The sequence below is a fragment of the Hippocampus guttulatus genome, chromosome 7 (genome assembly GCF_054856545.1).
Source record: "Hippocampus guttulatus isolate MCC_2025c chromosome 7, RoL_Hgut_1.0, whole genome shotgun sequence".
NCBI lineage: Eukaryota > Metazoa > Chordata > Actinopteri > Syngnathiformes > Syngnathidae > Hippocampus > Hippocampus guttulatus.
Genome location: NC_141267.1, coordinates 15,947,131 through 15,958,526, shown reverse-complemented (window position 1 = coordinate 15,958,526; position 11,396 = coordinate 15,947,131). Strand labels below are relative to the sequence as shown.

At 43.4% G+C, this 11,396-nt stretch overlaps 1 protein-coding gene across 1 annotated transcript in view; it reads left to right on the top strand.

Annotated features, from left to right (window-relative positions):
* Positions 1 to 538: 538 nt before the first annotated feature.
* The window catches only part of ell (elongation factor RNA polymerase II), a 28,820-nt gene continuing 17,962 nt past the window's right edge, over positions 539 to 11,396 (top strand). The window contains exons 1-2 of the mRNA XM_086115938.1: positions 539 to 799; positions 10,622 to 10,666. Of these exons, the coding sequence (XP_085972064.1) occupies positions 665 to 799; positions 10,622 to 10,666 (180 nt within the window). The 5' untranslated portion in view covers positions 539 to 664. The remainder of the gene's footprint in view (positions 800 to 10,621; positions 10,667 to 11,396) is intronic.

Sequence of the window (11,396 nt, the reverse complement as noted above, 5' to 3'; positions counted from 1 at the left end):
CAACGCTGGCTTCTCGTAATACAATGCATTTCTAGCGAGTTTGGTGGGTATTGTTTTTAAGGTTTGATTGTTATTTGTAATTATGTAGTACAGTATTTGTCGGAATTTACTTACTGATCAAATTTTCACCTTTTTGAAACTAGGTTTGACTGAGGCTGAATCACATTTAATACTTCATGTTTATTCAGTTTAATTTTTAGGTTTGATTTCATATTTATTGTAGTTTTGACTAATTGTATTTTATTTAGGTTTGAATCATACAAATTAGCATAATAACAAAATCTGTTTCCGCACTGGTGGGGACCTTATAATGACGTAATAGGAATGATCTAATTCCTCTCCTCCCCTTTGAAATGAAGCCTGCCTGAACGAAGTGCTAAATATGTATTTAAAATGTTTTCTTTATTAATCACAATGGGAGTGACGTTTTCTGTGTGGGCGTGTCAATCAAAATGTGCTGGCGTGACGTCATAACGTGACGACAGTACATGGACTACCCAATTGTCAAGAAACGGGAATTGTCCGTATACGGCCCAAGTGCGTGCGCGCGCGCGCCCCCCGTACGTCCGCGTGTTGTGTGTTGCGCGCGTGAGCGTACGTGTGTGTGCGCACGCGTGAGCGTGTGTGTGAGCGTGTAGCGGCGGCGGTGGGAACGGCAGCCAAGATGGCGGCGCTGAAAGAGGAGCGGAGCTACGGGCTGTCCTGTGGAAGAGTAAGCAACGGCAGCAATGTCTCCGTTTTCCACGTCAAACTCACTGACAGCGCACTGAGAGCCTTCGAGGGTTACCGCGGCGGCAAGGTAAGAGTACCCCCGGCCCTCGTGGAACGAGACATTTGGGGCTGAGGTGAGGGAGGGAGCGGGGTTTGTTGGAAGTATATCCGCGAGGCTGTGACAGGCGGCGGTGGTAGTAAAGCTGGAGTGTAGAAGGGGGTCGGTCGGTCCACTCCAACTCGCTAACCCCCCTCTTGAGCCCCGACAGGCGGCCACACCAGGGGAGTTTAGCGGCCACTCAGTCCCCCCACTGAGCAGCTTGACTTGAATTAGGTAGCTAGCTTTTTTTAACCAGCAACAGCCAGACTTGAGTCTGAAACCCCTACCGGGACACTCGAGTGTCATATTTTATTTTATTTTATTAGAGGATTATTTCCTCTCCCCAATTAGTTTGTGAAATATATTTCACTCAAAGTTGTTTCTGGAAAGTTTAAGCCGTCAAAACAATCTGATGAAGTACTCGGCAAGTGGCCGCACCATCAGTGGGAGATTCTTAAATATAACATAGCTACTGTACAGTGGTGTCTTGACCTACGAGTTTCATTCGTTACGTTTCGTAACTCGAAGTACTCGTTTCTCGAAACAACACGAACCTCCCCAATGAAATGAATGGAACTGCCATTCATCAGTTCCAAGCCCTCCTCTCCAGCAAGCACTAAATTACAATGTTTTCATTTTAACAGAAAGAAATATCAAATAAATAGTAACATAAAAATGTAATCTACTTTTATTAAGTGTAATTCTGGTAAAAATGTCACATTTGTGTGTTGTGCCTTTAAATGGCGTGGCCAGTTCTACGATCTCTCCTGCCGTGTACGCAGCAGCAGGTACGTTGTCAGTCTTTTATTAGTCGAGGTTAGGGCTGAGCGATACGGCACATTTTTCTTTTCCACAAAAAGTCTGAATTTGAATTTTTATTGATTTCCCACCCCTTCAATATAAAGAGAAAGCAAATTACACTGACATTATTTGAAACTTGGCGGAATTGTCCCTTTTTAACCCCGAAATATATAATAATCATGTCTGTTTCATCAAAATACTCCACGTAATGTTTTGCTCGAAAGTCCACTAGCTTGATGCTAACACACAATGTAGGGCACCCTAGATAGTCTAACGAAGCTAGCAGCGATGTTGCATTGTTTTCACTCTTAAAGCAACGGACAGCACCGTCACACCCCTGCAGGAAACCATAACTATGATCGTGGCCCAAAAGAAAGAGTTTGATGGCCCTGGTTTAATTTGTGGAAATCGCTGTGCTGCGCTGGGGCTGCTGCGCTGGGGCTGCTGCTACTCGCCCAGAAGATTGCCGTCTTAACATTTCAGCCCCGATAAATATTTGACAGAAAACCTGCCTGGTCCGGAGACCAGACCATTGCATGGACCCCATGCAATGTTTGCGTACAATGTCACGAACAGATTAGCACTAAGTATAAATTTTGTGTTTTTATTTTGACTCTCTCTGCTAAATATGAAAAAATGTCTCAGTTTTAGTTGTATGGCAGTATTCTTATGCCATTTTTTTCATCCATTCATCCATCCGTCCATCCATCCTCAGAAGGGTGGCAGGCGTAGCCTGGCGAAGTACACCCTGAACTGGTTGCCAGCCAATCGCTGGGCACACATAGACAAACAACCATTCGTGCTGACAATCACACCTCGGGACACTTTTGGCGTTCCCAATCAACCTGCCATGCATGTTTTCGGAATGTGGGAGGAAACCGGAGTACCCGAAGAAAACCCACATTGGCACGGGGAGAACACGCAAACTCCACACAGGGAAGGCCGGAGCTGGAACTCGAAACCTGCACCGCTGCACTCTGAGGCTGATGTGCTAACCATGTGATCACCGTGCCACCCCCCATTTTTTTTTAAATATTATTCGAAATTTCCCATTCATATGAATTAGCATTAAGTTCAGACACATGCTACTCTGTGATAGGCTACATCGAGTATGGCTTTGTCGCTTCACTTATTCTGTTCTTCAGAATGTGACCCATTTTAGTTGACTCTGTGACGTCAAGTAGCATTCTGAAGGGGAAAAATACCCCAACATAATTCTTTGTGCTGACATCCAAGTGTGCAACAGTCGTCATCAAGCAGTGAGATGGACGGGGCGTTTTGATGCTTCCTGTTTGAGACGTGACTGTCAGCTGGTCGCACTCCCATTATGAGAGCAGTAGCAAACTACAGCTCGCTTTCCCTCCTAACCGGCTGTAACTTCAAGTCACTCAATTCAGCCCTCGGTGCAAGGTCCAGATGACTTTGCTTCAAAGGTCAGGATCTTGATGCCAGGGTAAAATAATTGCAATCCTCACTGGGCAATGATCACATGGCGTTTGCCAAAATTTTTCATTGAGCTTTTTGTCGATTCTTTACAGGAGCAGCATTTTGAAAGCTTACTCCACTGAAAGCTAAACTTCACAGCCCCTGTCCTGGCATTGCAGAGTCTCCTTTCGCACAGTCAGTGTTCCATCTCTTGCTCTGGCCTTGATTCTACCTTAGAATGTGGAAAACTGCCAGCTGGACTTTTATACGGAATAGCGTCACGTAGTAGGCGGGAAAATACCAGCCTTTACAGGCAGTGTAAGTGGGGCAGCGGTGACTTGCAGAGTTAGATTACTTCCCAAAAACATATGACCAGAACAAAGGTATTGAAAAGACGGCGGTGACAGTTTAATCTTTATCGACTGGCTTGGCCTCCATCTCGCAGTTTTACTGGTTTCACTCATTTCACGCAGGTCTGCACCCACTTGAAAAAAGTTGCACAACGAATCAAATTTTAATCGTGGTCCTGATATTGACTGCCACACACTCAAATCAATACCCATTATCTGGTTTCGGATTCAGGGGGGTAACGTTAAAATAATACCAGATGTACTCAGTCAGCCCTTGTTGAATTTTGAATTCTTGGGTAAATGTTATTTTTGTATTGGTCATCGTTTATTCTTGTTTCATTTTGCATGAAAACATGTTTTCAGTCAAGTATTGCAATAAAAATACCGATGCCCCCCCCACCCCACCCCCTCCCGGCGGCCCAGTGTAGTCGTGGTTAGTGCGTCGATCTCACAGTGCAGAGGTCGTGGGTTCGCTCCCGGATCCGGCCTTCCTGTGTGGAGTTTGCATGTGCTCCCCGTGCCTGCGTGGCTTTTCTCCCGGTACTCCGGTTTCCTCCCACATTGCAAAAACATGCATGGCAGGCTGATTGTACACTCGAAATTGTCCTGAGGTGTGAATGTGAGCAAGAATGGGTGCTGCGATTGGCTGGCAACCGGTTCAGGGTGTCCCCCGCCTACTGCCCGAAGACGGCTCGGATAGGCTCCAGCACTCCCCGCGACCCTTGTGAGGATAAAGCGGTTCAGAAAATGGATGGATGGATGTTTCCTCCCAGCATAAAGGAGTAATTAGGATTCATAATTGTGATTACATTATTGATGAAAATAGTCATGCACCCCCCTCGTCATGGACAGTCTAAGTTAGCTTAGCTGGTAAGCTGTAGCTGCTCTGTCACACTCGTGTGAGATGAGTCACCGAAGCCCTTGCAGGTCCACATCGTCCTTTGTGACGCCGTAAAATGAACAGTTGTGCTGAAATTCTGCATTCTCGAAGGCTGGCGTAATAATTGTGGTATTTGTTGAATTTCTTTGATTGTTTTCAATCTTTCAGTCTGGTAAAAATAATCATTCACGCAAAGTCTTTGTTGTCCCGTCACGCCTCAAGCTTTTCCATATACTCACCTTCATAAATTTAAAGTTCACAAGATTAGGCAACGTTGTTACATTCTTGTGGTTCTTCGTCATAAGTGATTAACTATTAAGATAGAAATTTTGCAAAATTACCGTTGTTAGTCCACTGCACACTGTTTGTTTTTTCCCATAACTTCTGCTGAGTAAAAAAATGAATAAAAAAATCCCAGGGTTCAATATCCCTTTCACCCTGGCATTCTTCCAGTCCGTCGGTCTCAAAGCCAAATGTCTGCATTCTTCACAGGATTACACCCAAGAATCCCCTCAAATTTTGGCTAATCGTCTCATCAAAGTTGACGCGAAGTCATTCATTAATAATTGAACAACTAATCAGTTATTCATGCTATTTTCATCATCAATGAATCGTTTTGAGACATTGTTCAACGTGAAATCGCCCAAATCCTGTGTTTTCATTCTCTCAGCGGTAAATATCTGATTTCTGAAATCCTTCATGAAATCAGGCCGATTATCTTTTGTAGAATCGAATTAAAGACATTTGCAGATATCTGTTTTTATTTTGGAAACAATTTATCAATTTTTTTTGCGTGACATGTTTCGGGCCATTTTTTGGGGGGGGGGGGGGGGATAACCTGTAATTGAATCTGAAGCAGCCGTAGAAGTGTGCAGTGGACCCCAGCATTCTCACGGTCGGGCACTTTGCGGATTCACCTACTGGCAGGTTTCAGTATTTTTTCTTCCCAATATTTTTGGGGGGTTTATTGTTTTTTGGTATGAACGAATTCAGACTCTCGACCTGGCCCGAGACTCTCCATCCACACCCTCTGTTGCAGTCCAAGGTGTTGACACTCTCATTTGCCACGCTACTCATTATCTGAGTGCATGAAGCTGCAACGGCACCGTAACCGTACACGCTTCATCTCATTCCCTCTGAAAGTCACTCATTATTTTGCATAATGTACTCCTCCAGTGGACCGATTTCCCAGGAAGGCAGTGTGAAGGCGGCTCCATTTGGCACCGATTCAAATTTGCATTGTTGGGCCTTCACGGAAATCTGAGTGTCATTGTTGTTGCTCCTTCCAATGAGTTGTTTATGAACATTATAAAACAGGGCTTTTTTTTTTGTGTGTGGACATTTGGCTTGATTTTTCCATTTTGAATGGATCCATCTGAAATGAAGAAATCCAGTCATACGGAGGCGGTGGGCTCCAATCACGATTGGCGTCTGCTCTAACGGGATGCATGATCGACAAAATCTGCACACGGAGTTTCATCAAAGCTATTTCCCCATTCTTACTTGTCATTGGCCACACTTTGTTTTGTTTTCATAACTGGATATCTTGTTCTAGTCATGCTCCAGACCGTCAGAATGACAAGGAAAGCAACAGAGATGAGCTTGGTGGTTGGAGTTCGGGGTTTGGTAGCTTGAAGCGGGTTAGCATGTGCCACTGCAGTGGTTATTTAAGGAATGCTGACTCTCCAGTTTCAGCTGATCATGGGACACGGCGAGAGAGAGAGGGTGGGGTGGGGGGGTGACCCTACCCGCTCAGGCCAAATATGACTCGAAATGTCACAGTAGTCCTCAGTCTTGTGTGGCAACCTTCTAGCCAGCGATCACGTCACCCTGGATGTCACGGCGTACGCGCCAGACGCACTCCCTGACCCACAACACGGGAAGTGGTGGCACGTACATCACCCCGTTGCCTTGGGCGTGGTATGCCTCCAGGGTGAGTTTATCCACGCACAGGTTTTGTTTTCCTTCCTAAGCCCTTTGTCACTTTAATGATCTTCTGTCACTCATTAGGGGAAGTCGTAATGAACCAATCAATGGCCAGACTCGTCTTTAAAGATTCCTTGTTCTTTATTAGCATAGGGCAAATAGATATATGGATGGACTTTGGCCAAAAGAGTCTTTGCTAAAGTAACACGAGTGTGTCTTTTACTTTCTATTTGGAAACTGAGATTTTGTGATTATTCAGTACAGTGTTTTTCGATCCTAAACATCTGAATCAGCTCAGTGACAGTTACAGAAAAAAATCGCACAATGAAGTCACATAGAGTCAGTTATTAGTGCCGAAACGGTCTTAGCATAAACGGTATCTACCGCTATTCGGCCGTGGTTAAAAGGCAAGAGCGTAGCCAGAAATGTTTCAGCGGGCTGGCATGGGTGTCACACCACTTCGGTGAGGGTTAGTCGCGAGTGCGCCATACCATCCCCAGTCAGGGTTTCATGTCATAAAATGTACACGCGTCTAGAACAATGGCCATCATGCTCATAATCACGCAGGAACAAGTCCAAATCGAAAAAAAAGTAACATTTTGCCGAGCTTGACTTACTAGTTAGTGCCATTTTCTTCGCTGTCGCGTCGCTTCAGTGTACTACCTCATCGTGTTCTTCTAGCCAATGCACTGGTTTGCTATCTTATAGCCAATTGGAGTGTCTTATTGTCACAGACGGCTGATGCCATTTAGCATATTGGCCAATGGCCCATTCATTCAAATCATAAAAAGCAGTATGTGTGCATTTTGTTGAATGAAACTGTGACTGTGGACGGTATGTCCAACAATGACTTTGCGGCTGTTTTGTTTGCTTGCTCTGGTGCGAAAGTAAGCAATTTGACAGACATGGATTGTAAGAATTGAATTTTCTTCAAGACAGATTCTCTGACAGTTTGCATTCAGGTCAATTGGCTAGTTATTTTTTAAATATGCAGGTAATAAAAATAACTTGTGGCCGAGTATCGAAGGGCGTCTAAATGTACTGCATCCATGTGAAAACCACAGAAAAATCACAGGTTTCAAAATGTTTCCCTCGGTGTCGAGTGGCCAGATGTTTTTTTGTTTGTTTGTTTGTTTTCTTCCCAAGCCCTCATTAACCACGCAATTCCCTTAACGATGAGGATATAGTGTGAAATGAATCAAACAAATTCGATTTGAGTCGCAACGAAAGCAGGAAGCACTTCAAAGGGATTTCTTCAAGCAGAGACGAGGCCACTTATGGTGAAACACCTCACCTTCGGGCGGTGGGCTCAATCAACACACGGGGCTCTTCTGCTCAGGCATTTCCTCACATACTTTTTAAGGTCATTCAAACTGGTTTATGTGTCGTACATTATTCGGCCTTTTCTGTGCTATGCTATTGTTGTAATTTTGTCAAGAATTTCATTTTAAAGAGGCTTTTCACATTTCATAGCATTATGTCATATTTTCATTGGATTATTTGGATTTTATATGCCGGATCGTTTTTTATTATTTTTTTTTAATCCGTTTTTATTTGCAGTTTCCATAGTTCAACGTGTCTGACAACTGTTGTGCACTGCTTAAACTAACAGTGTAAGGGAATGGGCAGAATACTTCAAATGAGTAATTTCGATTTGGGGCTGGAGGGGAAAAAACCCCCACACAGTTTATCATTAGGCCTTATTGTAGCCATAGCAGAAAACCTGGCATGACATCCCTTTATTCGGCTCATTACAAATGTGATGATGCCAGCGTCTGTTGTGATGTATAAAATACTTATCGGGCATTGCTCTGTCAACACAACAGGGCGGGACATGTGAGTGTCGGTGTGTGAAATATAACAGCTCTGTCCTGGCATCACGGAAATTCCCGGACGCACCGATGTCGCCCCGAACGATTCTGCTACGAACTCTTCTTCTAGTTGGCAGTGCGCGGTGGCATCTGCGGCCTTGTCATCGATCCCACGGTCCAGACCTGTGCTCTATCCCCCCAAGGTTAGCTCTGTGGAACATTCTGGGATCAGGTCCCACAGAATAGTGGCGTGTCAGCAGCCTATTCAAACAAACGGGCTGATGGTAGCACTATGTATGCGGAGCCGGGAGAGGGGCGGGGGGGCTGGACTGCTAAAACGGGTTTGGTTTGACCAAGGAGGGTGACTCCATGAAAGGTCTGGATAGGTTCTTAGTGTCCCCACAGTCCGGCGCTTTGGAAGTGAAGCGGTCTGTTGCTGGGAGAATTAATCATGAGCATGTATTCATCGGAGTGAGAATATGAAGTCTGATACGGATTGACATTTTTAAAAATAGCTGCAAGTGTTTAAAAAAAAACACTTACACTTAAATATTGCATATACAATGATGTGGAGTAGGAAGCAAAACCCATGAAAGGCAACATATTTTTTTCTATGTTCTGTATGTGGCATGCAATGCGTTTCAATGTTTTGCAACGATCAAAATCCCACCAAACCTGAAGAAATGTTTTTTTCTTATTTAAAAAAAAAAGTTTTTAATTTTATGGGGTTTTTGGAATGTCACGGTGCCCTTGTTTTTATTTAAATCATTTTCAAATTCAAATCAAATCATTTCAATATAGAATACATTTGGAACCTCTGTGTTCTATCTTCAAACGCATTCCCTGCCGGCCGTTTTACCGCAGTTTGACTGATCTTTCAAGCCTTCCAGATTGTCTTCTGTGAACCTACCAAAATAAAGAGTAGACTCTTTTCTTTCCCCAGAGAAAAAGGCTTTCCAGCTTTCTTTTGTTCTTCAGTAATTGGTAGTAGAGGGTGTGTGGTTTTTTTTCTTCTTCTTCTTTGCCCCAGCCCTAGTTGGATCGTAGTTGACGGTAGCAGTGAATGAGTCAAAAGTAGCCTCAAACCCGATTTTGCACATAGTTCTGCAAATTTCTAATTTCCATCAAATGTAGGATGCCTTGTAATCTTTGTGCAATCGTGGCTGAGTCACTTTTTTTAATTTCCCGGCATTTTCTCGCGAATATTAAGACATGATTAATCATGCAGTGAATTTTGTAAGCAATGTGCTTTCCGAGCAAAGAGCTCTCACACGGGCAATGGGCTTTGCACAAACCAACTTCACTTAGTCTGTCAGGAATGTCAAGGTAGGATTTGCACCACCTCGCTCTTTCTCTAAATCCCATGACAGGAATACAATTCCTTTTGTTTAGTTTCCAAATGCAGATTACAGCCAACCGAAGCTCTGAAAATGTATGTTGGCACCTCCGAATCACGGTGGTCAATTTGAAGTCAACCGATTTGATTGCCCCAATGACGTGGGTTGTGTCAGGAAAGGCCATGCAACATAAAAACTGTGCCAAACAAATCGTGCGAGTGACTCGCTGTCGCGCCCTCTGATGGGACAAGTCAAAAGTGGCAACAACTTGTGACTGCCGCTTCAAGTAAAGCCTTTGTTGCCTTCCACTCGTGACCCGAGTTGGTCAACTATACATTCCAGAACCAGCTGATTCAAGATAAAATCACGTGAATCATACGTTTGACAGAAGAAAGATTGAAGGCTTCGTACGTGAGAGTACAAAGCTTGATTGACTTGACCTCGCGTGAACTTCAAATTCATTTGAAGCAACGCCGTGTGGACGGGGAAACGGCCTCTTTGACTTCCTCTTTGCGTGCGTGTGCGTTCGTGGGTGTGTATGTGTGTGAGTGTGTGTGGGTGGGTGGGTGTCCACTCTTTGCTGGAATATGAGTGAGATTTGTCATCTGCAAAGAAAGTTGTTTTAATAACCTGATTCTTCGCAGTCAATATGCTAATGCAAATTCATAAGTGGGAACATTACAGGTATATTAAAAAAAATATATATATATATATATATATATATATATATATATATATATATATATATATATGAAAACATAAGATCTAAAGTTTATTAAGTTTTGGTTCGCATCTGGATAAAAGTGCAGACCCTCCCAGATTTGTTTCTGTGTATTGTCTTGTACGAACCAGGAAGCATGTGATTTTAGTTTATTTTTTTAAGTGCAGTGTGCAAAATCAAATCTGTTCCTCCTTCCATTTTATTGTTTATTCTTGGCTGTGATCCTCAAATACTCTGAAGAACTCCAATCGTCAACCATGCGCCTGGGGGACACAATGACAGCAGACTCGCTGGCTTATGCTCAGCTCGCGATTGATGCAATTGATAACAGTTATCGAGGTTATTTACACATGGATAGTATTGACTTCTGCTTGCTTTTGAATTCTGTTGCTAACCGACACAGCAGCACCTACTGGGGGCACATGTACGGTTTTCAGTCAAAACGATGAATCATTGCCTCTCTAGATATGATCAACCTTCATGACGTGTGTTGCGAGAATTGTGTCGATTGATTGATAGTGGTGACATTTTTCCTTTTTTTTTTCCTTTTTCATTCTAGGTCCTGTCATCACAACCATTGATCACATTTAATGGAAACCAAGGGGTAAGTCATGGACCCACACATTTGTTTATCCGGTTGCACGTTGTCACTTTTAGATCAACTCGATGAAAGAACTTTTTTTTTTGTTTGTTTTGCTTTGAACATAACCACATGATCATGTCTGGCCCGCAGCGATGTGCCGAACTACTCCATCTTGCACTTTCCCCCTGCACACTGTATCATCAAATTTAATAACAGTTTATTATCGTATACACACAGGCATGCTGTTGGATGTAGGGATGGACATTTGACTCCATTTCGAATGTCAAATATGGGGACACTGAGCAAATTCTAATGTTCTATGTCATACTTTGAAGAAGTTCAAAATCAAACTTCTTGACACTGAATCAACAGTGAACAACAAGTGAACTCCATTTTGCCTCAAGTGCTGCAAGACACTGTTGACCGATTCGTTTCGCAATCGACAGCATTCTTCACGATCGATGAATCGTTTCTCATCGCCATCCCGATAGCTCAGGGGTGTCAAGCTCATTTTTGGCGCCGGCTACATTGTCGTCACGGTTTCCCCTCGGAGGGCTGTTATGACTGTGAAGTTTTGTAAAACCATATAAATGTTTAACCACCTCCACATATTACATAGACAGAGCACAACAAATCGATGGATAACTTGTTTTGAAATCAGAAGTCAAGAATAATGGCTGGTTCAAACATTGTGATTATGGATTAGATATGACAATTTGAAATTTTGGTTCAGACTTTAGCAAGCATCACG